The 16,787-nt window shown below is 36.4% G+C and overlaps 4 protein-coding genes and 1 pseudogene across 4 annotated transcripts; 2 read left to right on the forward strand and 3 right to left on the reverse strand.

Moving 5' to 3' along the window:
- Positions 1-50: 50 nt before the first annotated feature.
- Positions 51-5,121, reverse strand: LOC107431774 (beta-amyrin 28-monooxygenase-like; annotated as a pseudogene).
- A 701-nt stretch (positions 5,122-5,822) lies between these two features.
- LOC107432036 (protein FATTY ACID EXPORT 5) lies at positions 5,823-9,216 on the reverse strand. Its single transcript, XM_016043091.4, has 3 exons — positions 8,880-9,216; positions 7,683-7,770; positions 5,823-6,128 (listed from the first exon to the last, which is right to left on the reverse strand). The coding sequence occupies exons 1-3, from the start codon at positions 9,076-9,078 to the stop codon at positions 6,053-6,055; spliced, it is 363 nt and encodes a 120-aa protein (XP_015898577.1). The 5' UTR covers positions 9,079-9,216; the 3' UTR covers positions 5,823-6,052.
- A 96-nt stretch (positions 9,217-9,312) lies between these two features.
- Positions 9,313-10,903, forward strand: LOC107432025 (uncharacterized). Its single transcript, XM_016043081.4, has one exon. It carries the CDS (start codon positions 9,457-9,459, stop codon positions 10,657-10,659), a length of 1,203 nt encoding a protein of 400 aa, XP_015898567.1. The 5' UTR covers positions 9,313-9,456; the 3' UTR covers positions 10,660-10,903.
- A 314-nt stretch (positions 10,904-11,217) lies between these two features.
- On the forward strand, positions 11,218-13,635 carry LOC107431987 (CRS2-associated factor 2, mitochondrial). The gene is made up of 5 exons (XM_016043046.4): positions 11,218-12,053; positions 12,523-12,650; positions 12,731-12,956; positions 13,112-13,239; positions 13,344-13,635. Exons 1-5 carry the CDS (start codon positions 11,555-11,557, stop codon positions 13,434-13,436), a joined length of 1,074 nt encoding a protein of 357 aa, XP_015898532.3. The 5' UTR covers positions 11,218-11,554; the 3' UTR covers positions 13,437-13,635.
- A 115-nt stretch (positions 13,636-13,750) lies between these two features.
- LOC107431979 (purple acid phosphatase 18) lies at positions 13,751-16,560 on the reverse strand. The gene is made up of 5 exons (XM_016043039.4): positions 16,228-16,560; positions 15,086-15,754; positions 14,637-14,825; positions 14,463-14,551; positions 13,751-14,243 (listed from the first exon to the last, which is right to left on the reverse strand). The coding sequence occupies exons 1-5, from the start codon at positions 16,387-16,389 to the stop codon at positions 14,024-14,026; spliced, it is 1,329 nt and encodes a 442-aa protein (XP_015898525.3). The 5' UTR covers positions 16,390-16,560; the 3' UTR covers positions 13,751-14,023.
- Positions 16,561-16,787: the final 227 nt, after the last annotated feature.

A 16,787-nucleotide genomic window follows, 5' to 3' on the forward strand; every position in this document is an offset into this window, starting at 1 on the left:
AACTAGGTCTGTCAGAAGCAGGTATGGCTGCTACTAAAAACAGAACAATGTTACAATGGTTTCCTTGGCATTATTTGAATTGGTAATCCTTGTGCTAGAACTGGCATGGGATCCCTACGAAAAGAATTGTCTGCCAATAGCGTCCATGTAAACTTAGTGACTAGATGATGAATTGCCATAAGAGTTTCAATCCTTGCAAACTCATTTCCTGGACATATCCATGGTCCGCTTCCGAAAGCAACAAAGCAATAGGGCGGAACTGGTGCTTGTTTCTCCAATCTACTGGGGTCGAATTTTGATGGTTCTGGAAATATGCTAGTATCCATATGAGTCATAGATGAAGCCCAAAATATCTAAATGTTAAGCAAAAGGGAATTTAGTACTCAAAGGACTAAAGCCAGAGAGGAATAAAAAGAAAAGCATTTAAAACAAAGATGAATGATTTTGACATACTTGCCATCCTTTAGGTATTAGGTAACCACCATATTCAATATCTTTCAAAGCCTTCCTGAAGCCACCGAAGATAGGAGGAACCACCCTCAGAGTCTCCATTGCTACTTTACATGTATACTTCATTTTAGAAAGGTCTTCCCATGTCAGTAACTCTCCTAAGGCTTGCTTCTTGTTATCTTTTCTCGTTCTACAACCATAATAGCTTATTATACATGGAAAGTGACACTCCTGGCTTTTAGTAGATTAATTGTGTTATTGCAGATTATGTCATTGTGAATACCTTGGGGAACAGCAGCATAAATGGCGGGTTCATTAGCTAGAAAGCGCAATATGAATGTATGCAGAATAGATGTAGTGTCATGTCTTGAAACCATGACTAGCATAGCGTTGTGGACAATCTCCTTTTCAGTAAGTACTTCTTCATTTTCTTTGTTTCCCATGCCAAGCATGCAAGAAATAAGGTCTTGCTTTGGAGAAGCATCTCCCAGCTTGAGTTTCTTTCTTCTCTCATCTATGAATTCCTTCAACATGGTTTAGACATTCACGCTTGCCTTAACACTACGGTTGTAGCGTGTGAAAGGCAAATTAAGAGGGACTGGCCACATTCCTTCTATCATTTGTTAAAAAAACTCCAAAAATTTGTCTCTTTGAGTTCCTTCCTTGAGCCCAAAAAGAAGAGAGCATATCATGTTGAATGTGAGTTTCTTCATCAAGGGCAGGACCTGTCAGTGGTGAAAAAATATTTCTTGACATTGATTGATTTAATGCAGCTTGATTTGAAAAGAGTTTTGTGAAGTACGTTAACTATAGAATGATTCTCAGCAAATTTACAGTTCAAGATAAAATTAGATATAATATCTTCATTGGAATAAACAGTGTGTAAAAACTCTTCAGTCATGTTAGCCTCCTATAAAGAGAAGATTATAGAGGAAGGTGAGTGTGGTTTTTGTTATGTTGCCACTGACCTCAACTTAAGCTGATTAAAGTGGACCCAACTATGTACATCTTTTTAAGGGACCAAAAGCAGGCTGAACAAGTACTTAACACAAATAGGGTATTAAGATTTGAATTTTTAAGGGACCAAAAGAGGGCTGAACAAGTACTTAACACAAATAGGGTACTAAGATTTGAATACAAGACATCATGATTACCAAGCTTTTTTAATACCGTATTAAGTTATCACTAATCCCAAAAGCTATGAAGGGGATCCAACTATGTCTATCAAGCAAATGCATAGCACATAGCAATGGTATTTCTTTTTTTTGGTAAATAGCACAGAGCAACGGTATTAGTGTTTCATTAACATGCTTTTGATAACATTGACTTACTGTTACTTTTTGCTTGCCATGCCAATACATCTGAAGGTGCTTCCTGATTTCTCCATCCATTTTTCCCACATAATGCTTCAGTGAATCTGGCTTCAAGAACAATAAAAGCGCATCTCTGACACATTTACGAGATTGTTGGGAAAAATAATTGCATATATATGTAAATACATGTGCATATAACAGAGTAATGTAAAATAAAATTACATAGATATTCAGAGAATTTAGAACCTGTATTTCCTTAATTGATTTGCTTTCTGGAAGTTTAACCGAAGCCTGTGTGATACCACAGTGTCCTTAAGACGTTTTACATTCACTAGTGCAGGAGTTTTATGACGAACATCTCATAGAATACAACGGTTGCAAGATCTTGGACACAACACCTGTAAAACCTTTCCTTTGAACTTTTGTGTACCTTCACTTTGCCATTGTCACTATTTTTTTTTTCTATTTTTCACGTATTTCTCAACAATTCTTTTTCTCTATAAAAACCTCTAAAAACTGAAAAGAATGTTTTCAATGAACATGTCTTCTTCTATCACTCATCGCAGAGTTTTATTTCCTTCAAACTCTCAACCCTCTACTTTCAAAAAAAATATTTAAATTACTTATTAAAATAAAATACTATTTTCTCCATCAACTGTAGGGTACAAAAACAAAAATAAAGGCCCAAAAGCCCATTTACAAATCATTCAAACTTAGGCCCAAATTACAACAATTAAGATTGTTGGGAAAAATAATAGCATATAACCAAGGTTTGTGTGATACCACAGTGTACTTAAGACGTTTTATACCCACTGGTGTAGGAGTTTTATGACGAACATCTTTCAGGATACAACGGCTGCAAGATTTTGGACACGCCACCTCCAAAACCTTTCCTTCGAACTTTTGCATACCTTCACTTTACCACTGTCACTGTTTTCTCTCTGTTTTTCACTTAAAAAACTCAAGAACTTTTTCTCTGTGTTTTTTCAAAAACTGAAAAGAACGTTAAAACAACGTGATCCCAGACAACTCTCAACTTAGAGAGTCTTTTTCTTGTAAAACTCTCAACCCACTTATTTCAAAATACTTTTTTATTTATTTATTAAAATATATATTATTTCATCAAAACGTAATAAAGAGAAAAATGACCGAAAGCCCAAATCATTCACATATGTGGGTCTGGGCCCAAACTCTAATAATCCTCCACATGAATGATTTGATTTCTAAAATAAACATGACTCTGGTGGTAAAGCTTTGCAGTTGGAATCTACATAAGATAGGTAGATATTATTCTTTAAACCTTCCATTTTGAGACTATATCTTCTTTATTGACTTATGGTAGATGCGATATCTTTGAACCATTTCGTCTTTTGTGTAACTGACATCATAGCCCACACATGATTCATTCCTGGTACGCTTCAGTTTTTACTGTTGTGTTCATTTTAGCCCTGAACACCTCTCTAGTTCTACGAGAGTTTTTAAAGAATTGTGCCCTAAACAATTATTCTTTGAAGTGGCCACTTTTCTTTCTCACATAGGTAATTCCTATTAATCAGTATAACTATGCATAGATTACCACACATACTTATAAGAATCATTAAAAGCATACTTTCATGCTTAGTCTTTTTCTATCACTATTTCATCATAGGAATGGGTAGATGATTAACCCCCACAGTGATTCATACCAGTCTTTACAATTATGTTGTCCCATTGAATCTAGATCTTGGGATCCCCAATCAATGAGGTTGGGTTTCCATCATATCAACTTTACTCACAGACTTCAATCCCATTCCCCTGGACGACTTCTCAACCAATTCTCTGTTTAATGTTTTGGTTAGCGGATCTACAATGTTATCTTTTGACTTTATATAGTCTGTTGAGATAACTCCAGTTAAGATTAATTTTCTAATGGAATTGTGTTTAAGACTAATATGTCTAGACTTTTTATTATACATAATATTTTGTGCCCTGCCAATCACAAATTGACTGTCACAATGTAAACTTATTGCTGGCACTAGTTTAGGCCACTTAGGAATGTACTCTAAAAATGGCATAGTCATTCTGTCTCTTTACCACATTTATCTAATGCGATAAACTCAGATTCTATCGTGGATCGAGCTATCACAGTTTATTTTGAGGATTTTCATGTCACGGCTGCACCTGCTAATGTGAGCACATAGTAACTAGTGGATTTTGAATCCTTGATATTTAATATCCAATTTGCATCACTGTATCCTTTTAATACAGCAGGATATCTTGTATAGTGCAGTCCGTATTCACGAGTATATCGCAAGTATCTTAGTACTCTGACAATTCTTTTCCAATAATAATCATTTGGATTCCTCGTTGATCTACTCAGTCTACTTATTGCATAGGCTAAGTCTAGTCTAGTACAACTCATCAAGTACATCAGACTTTCAATCACCCTAACGTATTCCACTTGAGATACACCTTCTCCTTTATTTTTGGGTAAGTGTAAACTCATGTTTATGGGTGTTCCGGCCATAATAGTATCATCATTACTAAACTTAGCCAGTATTTTATCTACATAATGTGTCTGATTAAGAATGATTTAATTCAAAGTTCTCGTGATTTTCATACCTAAAATCACATTTGCAAACCCCATATCTTTTATGTCATATTTAGAATTTGACATGACTTTTGTAGTTCGGACCATATTGTCATCACTACCTACTATAAGTATGTTATCTACATACAAATATAGAATAACATATCCATTCTCTGTATCTTTTACATAGATATATTTGTCATATTCATTTATTTTAAATCCATCTTTTAGCATGGCATTATCAAATTTTTGATGCCATTGCTTTGGAGCTTATTTAAGTCCATATAAGGACTTTACCAATCTACAGACTTTCTTTTCTTGTCCTGGAGCGGTAAAACCCTCAAGTTGCTCCATGTAGATCTCTTCATTTAGATTTCCATTCAGAAAGGCTATTTTCACATCCATTTGATACACTTCAAGATCCTGTAAAGCAGCGATCGCTAGTACCAATATATTCCGGTCACCTAAAATCTTCCGGATAGACTCAATTTGCTAGTTGGAAAGGCTGCTGCTATCATTATTGAACAGAAACTTGTTCGCAGCCTGTCCATGGATGAAAACTATTGGTTTTCTAAAGAGGCTAAGCTTTCAAATTGCCCCGTACTCTCTCTTTGTTGTAGCCTTTGTTCTGCTTTGTTGGCATGCATAGCTCAGAGAAGTCCAATGCTTTGGCCTATTTATGGGTATTCCTAGTGAACCTGGAGGCAGCCTTTTTGATGATCTTCTCCCTCTCGTAAGGAGAAAGGAGATTAGGATGAGGAGCAGGAAAATAATGAGTAAGGAATTCATGATGTTTTAGACACAGAGATCAAGAGAAAGAGGAGAAGGGAGGTTGATTGAGAAGATGGGTTGAGTAGGTGAACTTCAAAACTAAATCAGAGTTTATAGAAGGAATCTAAATCTGTTTGTGTTGAGTGTATTTTCCCTTCAGAATGAAAATTCCATGTCTGTTTTTTAGCTAAGACCCATCTTCTAGTTTTAAAAAGTATTTATTTTCCCAAAGCAAAATCAAGCCAAATTAGAGGGGAAAAAAAAAAAAAATCAAAAGGAGAGAGATTAGTAGATTACTTAAAAATAATTGTACATAAAGTAATGTTAAAAACAATTGTACATAAAGTAATGTTAAAAAAGGTTTTCAATATTAGTTGATGAAAACGATCTTAACTATCTTGAAAGGCAGAAAAATCCACCATGTTTGTCAGTTCTAAATGATAAATTATTTAAAAATGATAAAGATGAACAGAATCAGGCATATCCCAGAATTTTGATTCATGGAATGCATGGATAAGAACCAAAACTACCATTTAGACTCACCAGGTAGAGACTCATTTCTCCATATACAAAGATTCATTTTGATGTTTAATCAGAATAAAATTTTCCACATTAATTTTTTGTGGACCTTTTACGACAAAGTAAACAAGTTTCATTCCAGTTTCAGGACATCAGGAAAAAGCATTCCCCATCATCAGTAACAAAAATCTGAGCAATCATTTATGTCCAACCAGAATTCTATTTGATTCAAAGTCTACAACCAAGTTTTCTCCAATATTATCAAAAAGAAAAGCCATACACAATTGGCTAGCACAATGCCTAGCAGTACAAGTTACATCGACAAATTTAAGACATCCAATACATGTTTCTGGCTGCGTGTGATCTAAATACATCCATTTAAAATATTTAGGAAAAAAAAAAATTGAAAAAGAAGCTTTCACTTCAGACATCATGATTTGGCTTTGGTTGGGATATGGTTGCCCCCCGTTGCAATCTTGAACAAATAAAACCCAGTCATAAGAGCACTGCAACACAAAACAATTGCAAGTAAGAATGCAATTTTTTAACCAAAGAAAAAGAAATGAGTCTGGAAATCCAAATTTATGTAATATGATTTTAATATAATAATTAGAATGGGTTTTCCATTATACACCTGGAACCAAACTATCACTCCATGGTTGTAGATAAGAACAAAATGCAACATTAAATCCAAAACCGACATGGGACATCAACACTAAAGGATAAAATAACATATAATTAAAATCCACTGGCTACTGCAAATTAAATAAGATCGGCGAGACTGTTATTTTCAGGGGATGGAAATGGGTAGAGCAAGAAGGCAGACGAAGAAATAGAGGGTGAAAATAAAAAATAAAAAATAAAATAAAAGGGCAGAAGAAATAGCGCAAATTGGGAAAAAGTATAGGTGTAAATAGCCAACATTTCAGCATGGTATGTGAATGCATAAGAGTTCTGCAACTTGTTCAATCAAACTTCTAAAAATGTTTTTGATAGAAGATATCACCTATAGAACTATCATTCAAGACAATAGTGAGATATGCTATAAAAGGGGGGAGCACAATTCTAGATTTTAGTAAAATTCAATACAAGAGTATACATTTGTGATGCAAGATGCAAACAACCTTTAAAAACTTATCAAAGGAGAGGAAAACCATATTCTAAAGCCCAAACTTTGATTTGGGTGAAGATGGGCTTATTTGGGATCTTCAAGGATCTAACTAGCTTTAGTTTAATTTAGTTTCCTCTTTTAATTAGAGTTTTTTTTTTTTTTTTAGTTTCCTTATATTTTTAGGTGGTTTTATTGTTTATTTTCTTTATTTAATTAGGGTTTATTTTTATTTTAGTTTCCTATTGTTGTCAGGTGGTTTTATTATAAATAGGGATCTTTATAATCTTATAAAACAGCTTATAATAATACAAATAATTTCTGAAAATTATTTTCACTGGTCTTGTGTGATGTAAACCAAAACTAGATATGATGCCTAGGGATTTTAGGAGTAATTACTAAAATTGTTCTAGTGTGATATTAGCTATCCTTAATTTTCTGCTTCTTTTCTACTCTATCCGTCCAACATCAATTTGGCTGTAGCATCAAATTAACAGTAGCTTCTTCAGAGAAAATTTCTTGGACTTTACCACAGTCAATCCAGCATATAATGGTTAGAAACTACTTTCTGCATTTTCAAGACTTCAAAACATCTACAAATCTACTGTCAGGTAATTGTTATGTTGGCTTAATATACATGGTTTCGTTCACTTTCTAACAGTTTAAGCTTTGGGGAAATTGTAATTTATCTGCAGGTATTCTAAACCTCTAAACCCAAGGAGAACATACCTGTAAAATTCCACATGCCACATCTCATACTCACTCATACCAGCAGACATGGTAAGGATTATAATGCGAACCAGATTCATAACTTCTAATGTTTAAATAAATACAAAATGACATTCATAATTTAGATACAGTACTTAATTCAAGATGATAAACAAAAAAGAAACGAAAATTCAACAAAGAAGAGCATGACTTCTTAAAGAGGCAGAATTTACACCCAACTTACCTCAAACCAGCAACAATACCAGCTGGCATAATCTTAGAAGTTAGCAGATAACGCTGTCCCATTATATATGTGACTGTGGCTGCACAAACTGTTTTTAAGGCAGATGAATCAGTTTCAAAACAAATTTCTTTTTAAGTTGAACTTGAAAGAGATCATTACAGTGAACTCAATATAAACATGGGGAAAAAGAAAAAAGAACAAACTTGGTTTTCTTTCTCTTTCGCTGCAATGGGACCATGTGCATGTGTGTACATATCCACATGCTCACCTTACCAACAATACCAATTTCTTAAATAACTATCTTGACATTATTATTTTAGAAAAGACTCATTCTTGACATTTAATAGAAAAACAAAAACCATGATACACATTAAAATACTTCTTCTGAATCACCCAATCAAGCTACAAATCTATTTCCAATAACTTAGACCTCTCCACAACTCTTTGAAGTCATAGACACTTCTTAAAGCCATCAATAGATATATCCCAATAGCAAGAAGCCTACTATACATTGGGATAACTATCCAAATGTACCTGTTCGATTCTCATATAAGCATACGAAAAGATAGACACAAAAGTTGCTCCGCTGTTAAAATTTCATTATTTGAATTTCACATTCACCTCCAATTGTACATTACCCACCACTTCATCGAGCATATCCCTGACATATGGATACATCTAGTGATGCCCATTTCTTATTATAGAACAACCATAACAGACAGTCCATAAAGACAATATAACAAAATTGTGGAGGAACCATATTTTATTATTATTTTTTTCTCAAATTTAAGGCTTCTAGTCATGCAGAAGTACATAGCTTCAGCTATACTTATGAGGTACCAAAAAAATTCAAGATCCTGCCTGCCAAAAGAGTGCAATCCAAACTAAAAATTTTAAAAATTTTGAATCCTAAACAAAAGAACAGAAGACAAGGAAGCGTTATTTCAGCGAAATAAGGACCCAGAGCATGGATTTTTTAATTTCCTTTAATTGTCAATAAAACTACTAAAACTTTTGGTCACATGTTACACCTGATATTGATACCTATTGAAGTTATAGTCCAAATCATAAAAATCTACAAGTCATTTTTCAATCCCCAATGTAAATACTAGACCAACGAATCAGAAAGACAACCTAAGAAACCTCAAAGAAAATCGTAATAATATTTTGAAATAAAATAAATAAATAAATACATACCCGTCTCAAGGATCAAAGCAAGATACGAGTTCTTCTTCCTCCCAAAGGCTTTGAGACTGATATAGCCAGCAAGAATGAGCAGGAAACCAGTTCCCAAACCACCAGCCAAAGAAGATGTGCTCCCCTTCCTCAAGTACCCGATAAGACCTCCAACCCCAAGAATCAACCCGTACGGGATCGTAAAGCAGAAATCGTGCATTTTCTTCAGCTGGGTTTCTCCAAAAAAATCAAAATCTCTCGGAAAACAAAAAACTAGCACCTGGGTTTTTCTCGTGGATCACAGATAGCGAAAACAACGACTATTTCTCAAAATTTCTTTTGCTTTCTGAACGATTATTGGCGCGTGGAATTCCGTTGGTCAAAAAAGCGATAAAAAAACCAACCATCCTTATTTCCTTTTGGTTTCCCTAAAATAACCCTTGACTTTGGCTTGATATCACACTGCGAGTCATTGGCTTTAACGACCTGTCGCTTGTGGTACAAAAGGACCGGTTCTTGGTGGTAGCTATAAACCGACCCGTCGTCTACGCACTGCTTCCTTCTGACGGTTTTAAAAAGCAGATTGATATTTTGATCCATGGCGGTGGTCATCTATAACCAGCTCTGTGCGCTATTTCAAAAACCCTTCTTCTTTCCTCCCCGAACTCGAAAGATGGTGGCGACTCAGGCCGGTTCCAAGAGGCCCACTTGTGCTTCATGTTCAAAACCCGCTTGGCTCTGCCTCTGCAAAAGAATCAAGAAACCCCGGCTCGATAACTCTGTTAGGGTGACTATTCTCCAGCACAGTCTAGAGAAAAAACACCCTCTTAATTCTGCTAAGATTGCGAGACTAGGCCTCAAGAATCTGATTGTATCCGCTGTTTCTGATGTGCACATGGAAGCCCGGTTCGTTATTCGGTCACTGGACCAGAATTGTGATATGGGTTCCAATGGAGTAGATTGTGATCAGCATGTGAAAAATATGGATACCCGAAAGTCAAGCTTTGAGGAATGCAGTGAAATGGGTTCAGAAGAAGAAAATGTGGATAACTCAGAATGTGAATCGTTTGCAAAATGCCCCAGAGAGAAAAGCATTGGCTTTGTTGATGCTAATGGGAAATGCAGTTTGGAGAGTGATATAGGTTGTGAAAATACTCGAAACGAATTAGAAAGTGATGAACATGGTGTTGGCAAACATGGACCAATTATCACTGCTACAGTCGGCAAACATGGTGTTGTTATCTCTCTTTCCCATAGTTGGATGCAGCAAAGCGATTGGGAGAAGCCAGATTTCAATAAGATTTTAGACACTCCAGCGGCTTGTACCGCTCTTTCAAAAGGATTTAGTGTACGGAAGTTGCAAAAGCAGCCAGTGGAAGGGCGCTTGGAATTGGAAGAGGAAATGGAGTTTGAAATTGATGTGCCTCCTGGATCTGCGCTCTTATATCCAACTAAAGAGGCATTTAGTATAAATGGTGTAGAGGACATCAATTTTGAGGTGAAGAATTTGATTGTTTTGGATGGAACATGGTCAAAGGCCAAGAAAATGTATGCTGAAAATCCCTGGTTGAAGTTTTTGCCACATTTGAAGTTGGAATTGGACAAGGTTAGCTTGTATGGTGAAGTCAGGATTCAGCCAAAGGCTGGATGTTTGTCCACCCTTGAGAGCATTGTATATGCACTAAGGGCAGTGGGGGACAATGTTGAGGGGTTGGATAATCTTTTGGATGTTTTAGAGTCTATGGTTGTGGACCAAAAGCGGTGTAAAGAAGAAAGGCTGAGCAATGCAGGTGATGTATGAACCTTCCGCTCAGTTTCATTTAGTACGGTTTTGACAGTATCTTGAAACCTAGTGAAAGCAACAGACAAAACTATACATCATTATATGTCGTTGGTGACCATTTTTGGTCGCTATATTATAAATTGTACTCTTTTTATTTTTTATATCGGTGTTTAGTTCGTGTTTACTAGAACTTGTTTCTGTAGCCCACATTTCATCAAATACATCAAAAGGGTACCTTTATTTTATGCACCCTACTTTTATATCACATAGTCTATATGATTTACTTGAAGATTCAGCTATTCCTTAACCTTCTGTTAAATTAATTGTTTTCCCTGCAATCAGTATCATCAATTACAAGATGTAATTAACTCGTCGTTTTATACTGAACTTTGCTAATGCGAGATTAGCAAAAGCTTGGAAATTTAATTTGGAATTAACAGGTTGAACCTCCTGAGTTGTCTGCAAAAAATTAATGAAATTTGTGTTGGTGTAACAAATGGCAAATGGCCTAACCGAGAACTGGGCTTCATTTGTATGTGTGTATATATATATATATATATATATATATATTGTCCCTTCTTTTATAAAGACAAGTATAAAGTCCATGCTTAAAAGGAAGCATAAGAAACTAATTTTCAAGGAAACTTCTTATGCATTTCTCTTGTTTTTGTACGATTGATGCTCCCAAAGCAGTTAGCTGTTCATGTTGTCGTTTGCCTCAATGCATCTTTTTGATGTCGTTTGCTCATATGAAAGTACTATAGCATGTCGTTTTTTTGAAACCGCACCATTGGCAATGTTTAACCGCAGAATTACATCTGTTTTTGCCAATATCACACACTTCACAGCTCCCTCACTCTCTCTCAGAGTGCCATTAGCAACCAAATCATAGTCACTCTCTGTTCCGCCATCGATGCTTAAGCTCCTCCTATGGCGTTCTTCACTTCCACAAACATACGCAAAGAAACCATTTTTATGCATCTCTCGTCTTCTAACCCAGTCTCTCAAAGACGCCTACGACCCTCCGTTTTCTCCGGCTTCCACACTCCCAAAACCCAAAAAAAAAGACACCCAGAAGAAGAAGAAGAAGAATGATCTAAACCCCCCAAAGAAGGAACCCATTCGACCTCTCAAATCGGACCTGCCCTTTGACTTCATGTACTCGTATTCGGAAACCAACCCGTCCGTGGAACCAATTGGGTTCCGAGAGTCGCCAAAGTTCTCTCCTTTCGGTCCAGGCAGACTCGACCGGAAATGGACCGGGACCGTCGCACTTGCCCAGCAGAACGTAGACATCGATAGGGTGGCAGAAGAGCGGAACAGGGTTCTTGGAGACCCCCTTACGGAGGACGAAGTTGCTCAGTTGGTGGAACGGTATCGTCACAGCGATTGCGCTCGGCAAATTAATCTGGGTAAGTTGCTACAAGCTCTCTCTTGTTTTTTTTTTTTTTTTTTTCCTGTAATTATTTGCAAAGCTTTCTTTGTTTTCTGTAAAGTTTTGCTTGGTGATCGATCACTTAGCTTGTTTGGTAGGTGAAAGAAAATCTGGGATTTTGACCATTCTTATCATGTTGCTTCACTACCTTATGCCCAAACCCAGAACTAAAGGATTTGTAATCAAGTATATAAACTCTGAATTTGTGTAAGTATATTTGATGATACTAATACTATAATGTGACTACTTCGACTCCAGTTGCCATTCTGTGTTTACTTCTTGTACCAATGACATTGTAGCTACTTGATAATTTTGGAGGTGAACCATATCTTGGATGTGTATGTGTATACAACCCAGCCTGTACTCGTAAATTGAAAACATATGTAATTGGATGATGGTTAAATTGTGTTGTCAGTGAGTGAAAGGGGATTGATAATTTGTGTTAGGGAAGGGTGGAGTCACTCACAACATGATAGATGATATTCACAACCACTGGAAGCGGGCTGAAGCTGTTAGGATCAAGTGTTTGGGTGTGCCAACTCTTGACATTGACAATGTTTGCTTTCACCTTGAGGTTTGAATTTGATGCAGAATCTATCTATCTTTTATTGTTATTCTTCAGTTTCAGCTGATTTAGATATTAATGCTCTACAGGAAAAATCTGGTGGGAAAATTATATGCCGGAACATTAATGTCCTCCTTTTATACCGAGGTCGAAACTATGATCCTAAGAATCGACCAGTTATACCTGTAATGCTGTGGAGGCCCTATGCACCCATTTATTTGAAGCTTGTGAAGAATGTTGCTGATGGGTTAACTTTTGACGAAACAAAGGATTTGAGAAACAGAGGACTGAACTCCGACCCTTTAATGAAACTTAGTAAGTGAAAATTTGATTTATGAAGCTTCTGAATTTTAGATGAACTACTGCTTTCCATTCTTGTTATAATAAAAGTACAAAGATCATAGGTATATAGCATGGTAGCATTCCTTTTCATTGACATGGATCTTACTGGTGAATGTTGTTCATGGCAGCCAGGAACGGTGTATATGTGAATGTTGTGGAGAGAGTGAGAGAGGCCTTCAAGACCGTAGAAGTAGTGAGGCTAGATTGCACACATGTTGGTACTAGTGACTGCAAAAGGATAGGTGTTAAATTAAGGGTACGCTGGACGCTTGAAATTAAGCTAGAAGCTATACTGTCTGTTTAGTGTTGGAGTTCCTACTTCAGTCTCATTTCTGTTTTCTGTGTTCTTTTTATGTTCAGGATCTGGTGCCCTGCACACCTATACTGTTCAAGGATGAGCAGATTATACTCTGGAAGGGTAAACAGACCAGTGATGGGATTTCAGAGGATTGAGGGAAGCTAAACGTTTGTAGATGGTCAGTAATGGTTCTAAAACCGTGCAGACAAGTATACTGCATGCCAATTTAAACTCCCAAGTCAGATTTCATGGACTCTGCGCTCAAAGACACTGTTAGTCCCAATTCATATCTATCGAGATATATGGAAAAGAAATATTTCCAACATAATGATATTTTCCAATCTTTCAGATCAAGAGACACAAGTTTTTTAGATAGCAAAATGCCGTAATGATATTTGAGGGTAACGTTTTGAGGTTCACATACAAACAATGCAAATTGCAGGAAAACTGCTACACAGCTAATTGCTAATTGACATAAACGGATACACTTCCATCTATTTTCTAATAAGCGAGATGCTTCAATCTCTCAGGTACAATATACTGAGTAATTTTGCCAATTAAGTCGAGGCTTAAGGCATCGTTCTTCCACACACTTAAAAGGATCATGCTGTTCACTGATGAATGCGGCTCTCCTGGACTCACACAACTATGATAGATAATTTCAGCTAATCTTTACATCAACACCTTGGTAAGATAAAAATTCATGCAAATTAGAGTAGAGCAACCAACTCTGCATATAATTCTATGGTGCCATAAGTATCTTCCTTAGTTCATGGCTTTTCTCAGCAACACATCCTGAAGAGACCAATGACGTTATCCAGACATCATCAGACTTTACAGGCTCATCATCATCATTCCGATGCCAGCTCCAGAAGGCATGAGTCGAATTTACTACCTTGAGCTCACCATGGCCAAAACTTGCTTCACGGAATACAGACCACTCAGGTGATGGGATTTTATACCTGTCAATTCAAAGAATTAATTGAAATTTTAACCCTTTTTAACAAGTAATAGTTATATATAACTGAAAAAAGTTCAATCAATAAACAATATTATCAACGTCCAAACACAACTAAACAATCTTTGCACTGGAAATAATATTTTAAACTAAATTAAAAGATGTTAAACATGATTTTCAGTAACTTTGTTGAAAATTTAGTCTTTGACAGTGCAGGACATACTTGTGAGCTAATCCTTCTCTGTTTCCTCCATCACCGATGGTTATGTGAACAGCACCACAAGGATCTGCTTTTCCATTGTTGACACGATTCTATCAAACAAGACCAACACAGTTAAAAAGGAGAAATACAAATTTAAATTGGAAAAAGAATTGTTAAATGAAGATAGGTATATACCGAGCGTTCGTAGGCATGAACATGGCCTGCAAGCACTATATCTACACTAGCAGCATGAAGCAAAGGCTCCATTGATGCCATCATATCATCCCCTTCACCTTGATGAGCCTTGTTGCTATTGTACCATGGGACATGGAATAGCACAATTAACCAAGGAGTCCTTTTGCGATCCACCGTTGAGAGATCAGCCTACTCCACAAGGATGACAGAAAATTTCCATTGTAAATAACAAATCTGCTGTAATGTTATTAGTTTACCAAACAGATAAACACAAGGAATATAAAAGACATCTAAATTGCACTTGCATGCAAAGATAAAAGCATAATTACTTCAAAAAATAACCCTGATGTTCATGCCCCATGAAAGATTCCTTTAATTAAACCTCTTCTACTTTAGTTCAAGAGAGAAGTAATACACGTTTTGAGAAGTGGAAGAGAAAGTTAACTAACCTTCAGCCACCTGTATTGATCAGAATATATGTCATAATCGGTGTATGAACCAAGCATGATAACATGTACGCCCGCAACTTCAAATGAATAATAGAGGTTGGAACCTGATCCACTCTCCTTGTATGGCATCTTCCATCTAGCATTATAGGATTGAAACGCATCTTTTAATAATGGTATGTTCTCCTTCTCATGGTTCCCTTGTGTTACCATCCATGGCCTTGCACTCGCAAGTGGCTGCACCAGCTCACCAAATGTGTCCCATTTATGCTGAATATAATCGGCATAAGAAAGGTCTCCTGGTAGCAAATGCAAATCATATTTACACTGGTCAATATGATCAAGCGTTGATTTAGTCCAGCCAGTTTGTCCCAGATCCCCTGCCACAGCAAAAGTAACAGGAAGTTGAGCAGGAGGGGTTTTGAGCTGAAACTCGGGATCTTGTCCTCCACACCGGTAGAAGTACACAGTGCCAGGTTGCAGAGGCCCGATGACAGTGTGGTGTATCTGTCCTGATTTATAGAACAAATAACTATAAGAGGTACTTTCTCCTTGAGCTACGGAGCTGTATCTCCCAGGTGACGTTCCATATTCAACCTTCGAAGGTGAAGACTTGTCATCTGTGATCCAAGTGACTCTCATGTGCTTGTCTCCTGCCAAAGAAATGTGCACCTGCAATAGGAATTTGTCCATTGAAGCTTATTATTGTTCTAAAACACTCTTACCATGAACAAACATCAAGAACTTTATTAAATGAGACCCATTAAAGAATAACTATGTCAATGTAATAAATGCCTCAGAAATGCTATTTCGAAGATTATTGCATCCACTCAAAGCCTCAAATCAACCCGATTTCATAACAACATGGCATTAATTACTGTGCCAACATATTATCTAGTTTAGTAATACTTCCAATTCAATGAAATTGATCAATTGAGATACACGGGCAGCATCGAGTAATACGCAATTAAACAGTGCCTAAATGCTCAGTTGAGCAAGATTCAAATCAGAGAATACAAAAAACCCATCATCAGCTCCCGGCAACCTAACATCATAGTACAAAATTCTGATTGTTTCCTGAGAAAACATTAATAACCCAGAAAATAAAATAGAAAGTGGAGAATAATAATTGATGAAGTTAATACCTGCTGGGGATTAGAAGAGGGTTTTGGGTTCCATGGGAACTGAAGAGTTCTGCGAGGCAGAGGTCGAACATAGGAGGAGTCAGCCGAAGCAGTGACAATAGCCGTGGCGATCAAGGAAAGGATGATTGGTAGGATGAGGATGATGATGGGTTTTGGATCCATTTGCTTTGGTTAGTCTCCTGCAAAGATGAGAATGGTGGATTTTGCAGGCAGTTTTTTGGGAATGTACTTTTTGGCAGCTTCTAGACTGTTTTGCTCTGTTGCCAAGACAAAGATCCTGTTTTTGGTTCCGTGTAGTGGGAAAGCTTGGATTTTTATTTCTTTCTTCCGTATTGAAACAGTTCCATGATATAAACTTAATAATATCAAAATTGAAAGTTGAAAAAAATAAAGTTATAGAATCAAACTTTGTCGTACAAATAATTTAATTATACAGCTAAGTTGAATTTATTTTTCTTTTTTCTTTTTTGCCCTTTTTTTCACAGTCAAAAGTAAATATTTTTTTCCTAATAGGAGAAGAAAAAAGACACCAAACTATAGATCTCCACCGAAAAAATTTA

This window comes from Ziziphus jujuba, chromosome 1 (genome assembly GCF_031755915.1).
Source record: "Ziziphus jujuba cultivar Dongzao chromosome 1, ASM3175591v1".
NCBI lineage: Eukaryota > Viridiplantae > Streptophyta > Magnoliopsida > Rosales > Rhamnaceae > Ziziphus > Ziziphus jujuba.